The following is a 13,427-nucleotide window of genomic DNA, read 5'->3' on the forward strand; positions in this document are numbered from 1 at the left end:
AGGAGCTTAAGAAGGAAATTAGGAGAGCCAGAAGGGGCCATGAGAAGGCCTTGGAGGACAGGATTAAGAAAAACCCCAAGGCATTCTACAAGTATGTGAAGAGCAAGAGGATAAGACATGAAAGAATAAGACCTATCAAGTGTGACAGTGGGAAAGTGTGGATGGAACTGGAGGAAATAGCAGAGGCACTTAATGAATACTGTACTTCAGTATTCACTAGAGAAAAGGATCTTGGTGATTGTAGTGATGACTTGCAGCAGACTGAAAAGCTTGAGCATGTAGATATTAAGAAAGAGGATGTGCTGTAGCTTTTGGAAAGCATCAAGTTGGATAAGTCACCAGGACCGGACAAAATGTACCCCAAGCTACTGTGGGAGGCGAGGGAGGAGATTGCTGAGCCTCTGGTAATGATCTTTGCATCATCAATGGGGACGGGAGAGGTACCCGAGGATTGGAGGGTTGCGGATGTTGTTCCTTTATTCAAGAAAGGGAGTAGAGATGGCCCAGGAAATTATAGACCAGTGAGTTTTACATCAGTGGTTGGTAAGTTGATGGAGAAGATCCTGAGAGGCAGGATTTATGAACATTTGGAGACGTATAATATGATTAGGAGTAGTCAGCATGTATTTGTAAAGGGTATTGGAAACAAAAATGTATCATTTGCTATGAACACTGCTTACTAAGCATTTACTACGCATTATTGATTTACTATGTACACATTGTATTTTTTTACGTATTTACCATGTAGCTATTGACTTATTAGTGACTTCAGAATGTAGCCAAATATAGTGACTTTGGAAAGTAGCCAAATGAGAAGATAATGGTGGCAGACAGGAGGATGAAACATGCGATAGTACGTTAATGAGAGGCTAGCTAAGAGATAACTGTTGCCAGGGATGAGGTAACACGTGATCTAAAAAGTAGATTAGAACATGATTAAGTTAATGGGTTGAAACAATAGTGGCAAGTCAGGAGCTAATGCATTGGTGATATGCAACTGTAGACTGATTGGAAATGCTAATGCAACTAGGCTAGAAGAATGCTATAAAAATGCTATGTACAAGGATCAGCGGGCATTTGGTGACTAGCTCACTGACTGTCTCAGCTTTGATTTGCAAATTAAAGTTTAACACTTCTTGAAGAATCTTCTGCGTCTCCTGGTCGTTTGTGGGGCATGATAAACCATGGCAAGGGCAGGTTGTGCCTTACGAGCCTGATTGAATTTTTTGAGGATGTGACTAAACACATTGATGAAGGAAAAGCAGTAGATGTAGTGTATATGGATTTCAGCAAGGCATTTGATAAGGTACCCCATGCAGGGCTTATTGAGAAAGTAAAGAGGCATGGGATCCAAGGGGACATTGCTTTGTGGATCCAGAACTGGCTTGCCCACAGAAAGCAAAGAGTGGTTGTAGACAGGTCATATTCTGTATGGAGGTCGGTCACCATTGGTGTGCCTCAGGGATCTGTTCTGGGACCCTTACTCTTCGTGATTTTTATAAATGACCTGGATGAGGAAGTGGAGGGATGGGTTAGTAAGTTTGCTGATGACACAAAGGTTGGAGGTGTTGTGGATAGTGTGAAAGGCTGTCCGAGGTTACAGTGGGACATTGATAGGATGCCAAACTGGGCTGAGAAGTGGCAGATGGAGTTCAACCCAGATAGTGTGAAGTGGTTCATTTTGGTAGGTCAAATATGAATATAGTATTAGTGGTAAGACTCTCGACAGTGTGGAGGATCAGAGGGATCTTGGGGTCTGAGTCCATAGGACGCTCAAAGCAGCTGCGCAGATGGACTGTGTGGTTAAGAAGACATATGGTGTATTGGCCTTCATCAATTGTGGAATTGAATTTAGAAGCCGAGAGGTAATGTTGCAGCTATATAGGACCCTGGTCAGACCCCACTTGGAGTACTGTGCTCAGTTCTGGTCGCCTCACTACAGGTGACCAGAACTGAGCACAGTACTCCAAGTGGGGTCTGATGTGGAAGCCATAGAAATGGTGCAGAGGAGGTTTACAAGGATGTTGCCTGGATTGGGGAGCATGCCTTATGAGAATAGGTTGGGTGAACTCGGCTTTTTCTCTTTGGAGAGAAGGAGGATGAAAGGTGACCTGATGGAGGTGTACAAGATGATGAGAGGCATTGATCGTGTGGATAGTCAGAGGCTTTTTCCCAGGGCAGAAATAGTTGCCACAAGAGGACACAGGTTTAAGGTGCTGGGGAGTAGGTATAGAGGAGATGCCAGGGGCAAGTTTTTTACTCAGAGAGTGATGAGTGCGTGGAATGAGCTGCTGGCAATGGTGGCGGAGGCAGATACGATAGGGTCTTTTAAGAGGCTTTTAGATCGGTGCATGGAGCTTAGTAAAATAGAGGGCTATATGTAAGCCTAGTAATTTCTAAGGCCTGTATTGTGCTGTAGATTTTCTATGTTTCTGTGCTTCTGATGAAGATGGCAGAGTTTGGCTTTGAAATGTCAGTTATATATAGTAAGATCAGATTGCACTTTGCATCGCCAGACTGGGGAGAAGTGGGTGAAAATTAGATAAAGAAAATATAATATGATTTATGAGAAGGTCTGTTCTTGCAACATAGAGTGAAAATATACTGACCAATTTTATTTGGTTACAGTACAACAGAAAAAATACCCAAATTAAACAGTCTGGTGTAAATGTTGTTAAAGTAAAAAAATATTAAATTTACATGTGTTTTAATACTTTTCCTTCAAATTACATTCAGCCTTATCTGCAACTTGAGGAAAGAAGAGGAATTCATCAATATAGCCCAGGTAAGTCTAACATTAAATGAATAAAGCTTTGCTGAGGTATTATTTCTTGATCCATAGCACAGAATCACAGCAGACTAAGAGTAGCCCATTTACCACCAAGCTTGCCATTTAAACTATGTTTCTTTGAATGAGAAACATTTGTGTTCAATAGTTGTATTTATGTTACAGTTTCCCAATGTTAATGTGATAAATATTGCTGGTGGAAAGAAGGAACATGCTGACCTTCACTTTCAGTTTAATTTAATCAGCCTCCTTTATGCAGCAACAAAGCCAATATTCTGCCCAGTCAGTCACTGACAGATCTAGAGGTGTTAAACATTTGTGTGCATGATCAGAATTGTGGCCAGTTTTGGTGACGTTGTTGTGATATGGGAGCATTTTGGTAAAACCTTGGCCTCGGATCAGAAATTGTATAGAGCTCGGCTGTGAGCCTTGCTGCCTCTGGTTGGTGCTCACCTGAGAGGAAATACCCTAGAAATCAACTACATCCATGGGGGGTAAAGCAACAGAGCAGAACTACAACCCAGTTCCCTGCCAGGATGAGAAATGTTCTGCTAATTCAAAAGGTCGCCACATGCACTGTCCCTTTTGTAGTGTGACCCAAGTCTACCAGGATCCTGTCATCTTGAAAAAATATTACAGAGTTAAACACTTTGATAAAGGGCTTGATTTTGCAGGTAAGGTAGCTACATCATGGCACCTTAGGTTCCCCCAGCTGTCAGTCTCTACCATTCCTTTAATTCTTCTGAAAATAATTGAAAGGGATGATGTCAATGACCATCCAAAGCATGGCACTGCAGGCATTGCCATCAGAACAAGTAAGTGAAAATCCAGGAAATATGTAATATCTATAAATGGATTTTAAAAAATTGGGGCAGCACCCTAATGTAGAGGTTGCTGTATGTAGCACTATTGCAGTGCCAGCAACCCAGGTTCAATTTCACTGCTGTCTGTAAGGAGGTTGTGAGTTCTCCCTGTGACCATAGGAGTTTCCCACTGGGTGCTCTGGTTTCCTCCCACATTCCAAAGATATATAGGTTAGTTAGTTAATCGGTCACGTGGGTGTGATGGGGTAGCACGAGTTTGTTGCTCTAAATAAATAATAATACTGGAAAAGTTGCAGTTACTACATATGAAAAGAAAGTAACGTATAATATCATTTGCCCAACAGTGTCCTGATAATTTCCAAATGATAGAAGTGTTCCAGCTTCTTACCCTAAAGCTTTATTCCTTTAGATCTTACAGAGCAGCATGGCTTTGGATCACAATGGAGAAATAACAAAGTGCACCCAGGTATTCACATTTCTGAGGCTGATATGCTAATGAAGTTATTTGCATTCTCTCCAACTTCGCTGCCTGTTTTTGAACGGGCCTAATACTGCAATGGAGATCTTGTAATCTGGAGCAAAAAACAAACTGCTGGAGGATCTCAGTGGATCAAGCAGCACCTGTGGAGGCAAAGGGGTAGTCAAACATTTCAGGTCTCAACCTGAAACGTTGACGGTCAGCTTGCCTCCACCAATGTTGCATGGCCCACTAAATTCCTTCAGCAGTTTGGTTTTTGCTAACACAGCAATGATTTTGCCCAGTGTCCACTTGAATAAGTACTGCATTAATAATTCGTGGCTTCTTGCTTTAGCTTTTGGGAATATCAGCTAGAGAATGGTGTTTTAACCAAATCTGTAACTGAGGCTTCAATCTAAAGAAACTATCCGGCAAATGCATCTCATAATAAATTCAGAGAAAATTGGAGATGGCAAGGATTTATTATGGTATTAAATTTTCCTTGTGTTTAATTCAATGATATATACTGTATCATTGAAAGTTTAGAGAAACTTAAATTTAATAATATTCCAAAGGAACAAGTATATGCACATTTTAAAAGCTCAGATAAGCTTCCAGTATCCAAAAGGTTAATTAGGTTATCGTGATTGTGCGTGTGAGGGAGAGTCCACAGAGGAGTGAGTTTGTTCTTTATAAGCGTGCCATTAGCACACTTACATTTTCTGGATGACTCTTAGACTTTTCTCAACACTTACTAAGCTATTTCCTGTTTTCTTGCTATATATAGGATTTATACCAATGTGTCCAGTGATAATTACTTTTACAGATGTTAAACTTGCGCCTAAGCAGGAAAAAGATAGGGAAGATGTAACATTTTCCTCAGTTTTAGGAATAGCATTTGTCATTCATTTGGAACTTGTGATTTCACTTTTCTCTGTTGATTGAAGCTCTTACACCCTTCACTCTCTTAATTGGCGATACTCTGAACTTTGTGTGCTTCAGTGGTTTTGCCTTTTGCTATGAAAGTAAAAGTTGTTTATTGAATATACATGGGTTTTGAACAAACCAATATAAATTTTTGCCTTGAGCAGCAGAGTCCTATACCTATGGCCTTATATGAGCCAGGATGAGGTTGCATTGCCAGTTCATTTTTCTGTCATCAAAGAATCAAGGAGTTTGTATGTTATCCTAAAGCTCTAATTGATACTCTTGCTGGTGTTACCCATAAATGGCCAAATTGAGTTTAGTTTGTCAGAATTGAACTCGCAATCTTTGGGTTTCCAGTTCAGCAATTTTTTAAGAAGTTCCCAATCCTGCTTGTGGCAAACAATTATTAAAATTTTGTAAGAAACAACAAACTATATTGATATTTTACAATTTGAAACCAGAATTTACTAGTGCAATAAAATGTATCAGAAATATGTAATGCACACTTCAATCTGGCTACTTGATGGTAATGAAGTTCAGATGTTACTTGGAGGCTGTGAACTTAATGAATGTAATTTAAAGATAAAATATTAAACTTACTCTTTCAGGATCAGATGAAGAATCTGTGCCTACCAGCAACATAGAGCTGTCAAATGTAACAAGTGAACATGAGAGAGGTATTTAATCTATAGAACTAATAATAAAATCCAAACTGTTAAATAAGAATTCACTCCAGTATATTTTTAGGGGACTCCACATGACTGATGTGCATGGAGGCTTCCAGGTCTGTACATCCATGCAAAGTATGTGTAACCCTTTCACCAGGACTTTTGTACAAACTTGGCTTGTTAGCTAACTCTGCTAACAGCCATGGACTCAGTGGCCACCTTTCATAAACAACATACGTCTAGGGTCAGTATGATTTGGGGTTCAACCAAACAGGAAATTGGGACGTTCCAATAAAGGAACATTGATTGTAGCAAATTCTGTGTAAATACTGCCTCATGCACAGTTATTGTTCACCAGAAAAATAACAGATCATACACCGTATAAAATTACCGAGAAAATGTATTTCAACTTTAACAAGTAATTACAGAATAATAAAAGGGCCATTACAATTAAACCAGTCTAGTGTGCACATAAGCAGTGGAGGTAATTTCTGGAGTAGTTGGGTGTAACGGTTTACTCACATGCGAACCCACGTTCTGCGTGAAGGACACCAGCCACAGTCAAGAACAAACTGGTCTCAGAAAGATCTGTACGTTCATCCTGAGCAGAGAAGATAGATTGTTTTATTATACTAATTAGCCATGTAGGATCTTCATAAACCCATTAGTCCCTCAGGCTGATGGAATTGTTTTTCTCTTGCAGAAGGTCAAGGGCATAACCCAAATGCAAGAGAGGAAGCTGGCAGTGCTCTTGCACTGGCATTGGCTGCCAAGCGTCAGGCAGAACAGCAGGACTATCAATAACTATTCTCAGTGCATTATGCCACTCAAGAAATCTCTAAAAGAGGACTTGTATGAAAAAGCGCAGGTAACACTAACCAGTGGGAAACTCTTGCCTCTTACAACGACACTTCCACCTCAGGTGAGCCCTTGGATAGCTGTGCTCACAGTACAATCATAAACCCACCGATCGCTGGAAGACTTTTGAATGCTGGCATAAGTCCTTTACAGTTTTTGCTGCTCTATTTGTCTTGAAATAATTGGTTGCTCATGCTAGCAAATGTTACTCCATGTGCTGCACCTTGTATCAATAGAAATGGAATTTAGATCAGCTAGCCCAATGAAGTCGAATACTTAGAAATCTGGATCGCATAACCTTTTCCTCCAGCACTGAGTGATTTAAAAGCAATTCATCTAGATATTAATTGGATTTCCAACCATCTCCTAGTCTATGCTTTCAATCAGGGAATTTGGCCAGATCACCCTTGCAATTATTGTTCTGTGACAGTACAATAATTTCTTGGTTAAAGTTGCTTTTGGGGTTTTGCACAACAATTTGAAACACATACCTTTTGGATTACCCATCGTAGGGCAATACCAGGAAGACAAGGTCTTAATCTCACAGAGCAATCTGGGAGAGTTGCACCAGGTGAGAACTTTCTTAAATCTTCATGATCCCTCCCGCGCAGAGTGGCCTCTCAACAATTCACCATCTCACAAATCTTTTCTCAGTCCCTGGTCTATGACACCCAATGAATTTGCCCCATTCTCTGCTACTTCTGAACTTCCCTACCATCCTGATGCTAGCCTCTCTGGAAATCCCTTCCTCCAAACCCAGACCTTCAACCAACCCTCTAAGTTCAGCCATGTAACACAGGTAATATAGTTCAACCTGAAAGAACATATGAAGCCTAAGAACTTGATGCTCAGGCCTTAGACCTCAGTCAGAAATGAATTTTGAAACAGTGGGATAGTCATTGTTCCAACATGTTAACGGCTTTTCAGTGTATCTTTTAATTTATAGAAAGAAGAAATGTATGTAAATACCTGTACTTTATAATAAATATTTTCAGTAGATTTTGGAAAATTACTCTAAAGTAACTGCAACATTTATTTTGATAAACTACAGAAGTATTATTCCTCCTTAATTAGCAAGTCAATAATAGTTAACAATTATGTTTGTTATCTTTTCAATTACATAAACCTGGTCCATTCACATTTTGGTGAATTTTTGTGCCTTGTTGTAATCTGCTCTGTATATTTCCTTTCTTCTGGCACCTGGATATAGAAATTCTGTTGGAAGTTCTAGATTCCTGCTGCAACTTGGGGAAAAAGTGGGCAAGTTGTGTCACTTCTCCAGGGCTGCTAACATTCTCTTACTGAAGCTTAAGCAGAAATCTGGGACAGCTCCTATGGTTTACATATCTTGGTGGTTGCAATTGGCAGGTGCAGATTAAATCTCTAGTCACTTTACTTCTCCAGTGTGCTTGCATGTTAACTTCATTTGAGCCATGTACAGCAGCTCTGTGACATTTTCATTTTATTCCTTACAATATTATAAAATAGTGCCAATTTAAGCTGGTTTTGATCTCTTGAAGACAGTTAGCTAGGGTAGTGCTGCTTAAACCATTTTGCACAGTCTCTCACTCATGCTTGTGAAAATTACCTTTACTAAGACTGTGCCAGATTTAAACTGGTTCTGAGAGAAAATGTACAATGAATTAAATCAGAATCACTTCTGATTTAATACTGTTTAATATTTTTATGGCTTAACCTGAAGTTTACTGCAAAATACTCCAGATGCTGGCAATCTGATAATTGCAAAAGATGCAGGAAATGCATAGCAGGTCAGGCAGCGCTAATGGTAGAGTATATTTAAAGTTTCAGATCAATAAATATCATCTTACCCATTGGTCCTCAATCTGGTTCATGGCACATGTTCTCCTCCTGGTTATCCTGAGTGTACTTTTGGGGGTGCATGGTTCCCGGAATCCTCAAATGGCTAATAGAGCCATTCCATAAGCTCAGATAGAGCAAACAGAGGCACTTCCACCTACCATGATTCATTTCCCATCTTCAGACACAATGGAAATTCATAAATAATTAAAAATGAAAAAAAAGTTTAATTGAAAGCATACTTATTATTTTTTAAACCCCTTCACTTTCATCAATGAAGGTCAGTAATTCCATTCAAATATACCTGACACTGCAGCTTGACTAGAACAGCTGAACAACCAGATATAAAATGTATTTATCTATTTGGAGGAGATGCATGGTGGCTAGCTAACATTTCCTAAAGGGATCACCAAATAGCTCCCAGAACAATCTGGGCCAGTTAATTCTGCTACTCTCTCCACAAGTGCTGCCTGAGCTGTTAGGTTTTTTTTGACATTTTAATGTTTATTTGTAAAAGTTCATGTAACAAGTGTAAAAGTGTTATAATTACTGTAACTGTACAACACAATCCTTTTGTACATAACTGTTAATTTTTGCCAGTTGTGGAGGAAAAATATTTAGAATTATTATCAGACATTGTCTCTGATCAACCATAGACTATTTATAAGACCAGAATACAAGATACTTGTCATTATGGTGCTGATCACAGCTAACAGATAATAACAATTGTACAATTTACAGTTATCAGTTTGAGGTACATTTGATTTACAGATGTTAGTGAATTTAAATGCATTAATCTTACCACCACAACTTGTTCCGTGTAACAAAAATATCAAGACTGGAGTGACAATACTGAAAACGTGAGGGAAGTGGATCATTCTCACTCATGTAATAAATATTGTCATGTTGCTTTTAATTTTCAGTGTGTTACTTCTATATATATGCAGTGGATTCTGGACACAACGGTCTCAGTACATTTTGGCTCAATTAGCCGGAATCATTAAAAAAAAGGTATAAAAAGGACAAACTGAATAACAAATTTATATATTTAAATGAAATATAGAACAAATTAGAACATCATCAATAATACTACAGTACTTTAAAACTGTATTAGTTTCTAAAAGTTATCAATGGAGGAATTCATCCAGTATACGAGTGAACAAATTCAGTGCAGACACCTTGTGAAGACTATCTTCATACAATGCTGTTGTAAATTGCATCCTCCAAATCTTCATTTTCATTGTAACATTCAAGATGATTGCTGATACCTTCAAATTCTTCATAGTTCTTAACTTGTTGAAGCAATGAACTCATTTCATTTTCAATCCTATCTGTTTCTGACATCTCCAAGCCTGAACACTTGAAACTACTGAATGCAAAATCCAACTGTCTTGCTGCTTATTTCTCACCAGTTATCCATGACAAAAATCACTGTTGTTTTTAACACAGTTAAGTAGTATAGTTCCCCAAATAAATTAAGAGAATCATGGTGATTTTCTTGATAGTTTTTGTTCTTTAAGAGATCTCCCAAATAAGTGGCTGTCATGATTAACCAATGACCCAATTAATTGGAATCCATAGAACATAGAAACCCTATAGCACAACAAAGGCCCTTCAGCGAACATGTACTTACTTTAGGGTTACCCATGTTCCTGTTTTTCTAAACTCCAATCCACTTTATTTATACACGGAATATGTGTGTATACTGTATTAAGAACATTGAACATTACAGCACAGTACAGGATTATTGGCCTACGATCTAGTGTCGATCTTTTAAGCTGCTCTAAGATCAATCTAACTCTTCCCTCCTGCATAACCTTCCATTTTTCTATCATACATGTGCCTATCTAAGAGCCCCTAAAGTATCTGTCTAACACCACCCTGGCAGGGAATTCTATGCACCCACCATTGTGTAAAGAACTTATCTCGGATTCCACCTCCCCACCCCTCCATACTTTGCTCCAATCACCTTAAAATTATAACCGCTTGGATTAGCCATTTCCACCCTGGGATAGAAGTCTTTGGCTATGCACTCTATCTATGCCTTTTATCTCATACACCTCTATCAGGTCACCTCTTATCATCCTTCTCTCCAAAGTGAAAAGCCCTAGACTGTGCAACCTATCCTCATAAGATATACCCTGTACTGCAGGAAGCATCCTGTTAAACCTCCTCTACACCCTCTTCAAAAGCTTCTGCATCCTTTCAATAATGAGGTGACCAGAACTGAACTCGATATTCCAAGTATAGTCTAACCAGGGTTTTATAGAGCTGCAGCATTACCTCGCAGCTCGAACTCAATCCCCTGACTAATGAAGGCGACATATCATATCAACTTGTATGGCAACTCTGGGGGATTTATGGAAGTGGACCCCAAGATCCCTCTGTTTCTCCACACTGTCAAGAATCCTCCCATTAACTCTTCAAATTCAACCTTCCAATATCACTTCACACTTTTCTGGGTGGAACTCCATCTGGCACTTCTCAGATCTTTATTTTTAAATTACTACAGTTCTATCACAGTGCACTCACACTGATATTGAGTCATTTTAATTGACAGCAGCTTACCGCAAGAATCGCAAAACTAATTGGCACCATTCCTCAAAGTAATAAACTTTAAGGATACAAGAAACAAACTTAGGTATTCAATAGCTTGATACAAATGGTTATGTTTGTGTGCAAATTAAAACTATTGACATACTGTATGGTTAATAGCTGTTTAGTCAGTCACTGATCTAACTCAACATGTCTAATTTTAATCTGTTCCACATGGCTCTTCCATCCAGCAACTGGGTTAACATCAAGCTTACTTAAGTGTATGCAGGCACCATTTTTGCATTTCATTATTACCTGCTATGCTGCCACAAAATTGTCGTAGGATTCTTCTGATTTTAAAAAAATTGTAAATGTAAGGCCAAGCTAAATAAGAGTGTGTGCTTGCATTCCTGAACCAAGAGAATGGTCTGGCCCAGAAACCTGAAGTGAATTTCACTTTGGACTTGTTGCTTTCTCCTGCCAGTGTTGTGGAGTGTTCAGGAAATGGTCGTCAAAGTGTGGTAATAAGTGCAACAGGTCTCAAGATATACCTTAGTTGTACTTTGATGATTTATTTTAAAAGAAGCTTTTCTTCCTAGCTCTGTAGAAATTAAATTTGGAAATAAAGCAACTGGCATGTTATGAAGTCCAAATGATTCCAAGTGTAATTTAGAAAGGAAACTAGTCTGACCTCATCTGGTTCATTTTTAGACTCAATCTATCCACCACACGATAAACTGGCCTAGCAACACAGTGTGTCACAAGTTCAGTTATTGTTAAATATTCGCCTTCTCAGTCCTAAAAGTGCATTTAAACTTGCATGAAGATATGTTTGGGTAAAAATGATCCTCAATGGTTTATGGCTATACTTATTTGGATAACTCTCCATAGTGTATATGAAAGGAGAAAACAATGAAGAGGAAAGCCTATGTATTGATTAATTGGAATTTATTACAAGATAATCCTATTTTATGAATTATTAATATTGTCAGTGAACTACTTCTGGATGCATCCACAGTTTTATTTCCAGTGAAACTTGGTCACCTAATTTTCTCAACTACTTTTTCCATGGTGTAAAAGAAATCCTGATCATATTTCCAAAGTGATAGCACCTGAGGAAAAGGATTACTCGAAGTAAATTTCTAGGATATAGATCTCTGAAGTAGCAGAATAGTATTGAATTTTAAAAACAACTTCAGTATTTGAAACGAGAATGTGGTTTGTTGCTTGGTCAAAGAATGTAAAGGCAAAATATTTTTGAAATTATTTTCTGTCATTACACTTATTAATAGTAAAATGTTGAGATAGGGAAGCAATAAAAGATTATTTTCTTTTACTTTACCTTTCTAGTAAGCAGGACTCAGTTTATACCATCAACACAATTTCACCTTTGACCAATTTAAGCTTTGTCAATTTGCATTACAAATGTTATCCAAAAATAGAGAAGGATTATCTCATGAGAGATCTACTCCATGTATTTGAAGTCGTTGCCCTTGTACGAGGAACCGACCAAATACTTATTGCTTGAATGCTGCTTAAGTGTTCAGATATCTCAACAATACTTTGCCACACTTGGGAACAATGCAAAAATAAGTTTGTTAACTAACCATATCTGCCTTAATTATCAGGCAATGAATTGGAAATTGAATTCCATCACAGGACAGTGCATATAATATAATCAGCATATCTGCCCAATTAAATTGAAGTTATGATCAAGTGACAATTGTTGCATTACCAAAACCTTTTACTGAACAAAGTAGAGAAGTGGAGATAAACTATTATTTTATTTGTGCTATCTAATTAGCAAGTCTAAATGACATTTCCATACTATGTTCTCTGTAGAAAAGATGGTACAAGAACAAGTACGTTTAAAACATTCAATATGTTCTCCCTTTTAATACGTTTCAGTACATTATCTTGAACATGCTGTAGGACAAACAATTTCCTCAATTAATATAGTTATGTGTATCTTCCACTTGAAACAAAAACACATGAAAATCATGTCATTGCATTTTCTGCAAAGTAGCAGATCAAACATCCAGCCCAACACCATTGACTTTGTTTAATTTTGAGGAACTAAAGATTGTTTGCATATTATCACTATTTATTAATAAAGTATTGATATATTTTAAATGAGCACTTATAAAAAGTTCATTAAAAATGAAATGCTGAGAACAGCTTTGTGACTAGCTAGTTCTCTCTTTCTCCATGATTAATAACATCACAATGAGATTGGCACAACAAAAATGGGACAGCCACTATGAGTAGATAATAATTGACTGCCTTAGTACATTACGTTTGCTATCAAAGTAAATAGAAATGAATTGTAAGAGAAACAATTTCTTCAGAGGTAGAACACTTACAGATAAGCAAGCATCAGTGTCTTAGCAGTCCTCTTCACTATAAACAGAATGGGCAAGTCAACAAATACTAACCCACAGCTTTAAAGTTATGTTAGTAACCACTGGCACAGTTCAATGGAGCTCAACAAACATTGGTACAAGGGTTAGGAAAAATGTTACTTAGAAGTAAATGTGTCTGCTAGTGCTTAA

General features: G+C 38.0%; 1 protein-coding gene across 3 annotated transcripts in view; it reads left to right on the plus strand.

Annotated features, from left to right (window-relative positions):
- Positions 1 to 9,256, plus strand: part of LOC132399229 (transmembrane channel-like protein 5) — a 128,913-nt gene extending 119,657 nt beyond the window's left edge. For 2 of the 3 annotated variants that reach the window (XM_059979394.1, XM_059979395.1), the window contains 4 exons: positions 2,737 to 2,785; positions 4,022 to 4,078; positions 5,605 to 5,673; positions 6,368 to 9,256. In XM_059979394.1, the coding sequence (XP_059835377.1) occupies positions 2,737 to 2,785; positions 4,022 to 4,078; positions 5,605 to 5,673; positions 6,368 to 6,468 (276 nt within the window). In that variant the 3' untranslated portion in view covers positions 6,469 to 9,256. The remainder of the gene's footprint in view (positions 1 to 2,736; positions 2,786 to 4,021; positions 4,079 to 5,604; positions 5,674 to 6,367) is intronic. The other variant, XM_059979396.1, reaches the window with a different exon arrangement.
- Positions 9,257 to 13,427: the final 4,171 nt, after the last annotated feature.

Source organism: Hypanus sabinus, chromosome 9 (assembly GCF_030144855.1).
Source record: "Hypanus sabinus isolate sHypSab1 chromosome 9, sHypSab1.hap1, whole genome shotgun sequence".
NCBI classification, from domain to species: Eukaryota; Metazoa; Chordata; class Chondrichthyes; order Myliobatiformes; family Dasyatidae; genus Hypanus; species Hypanus sabinus.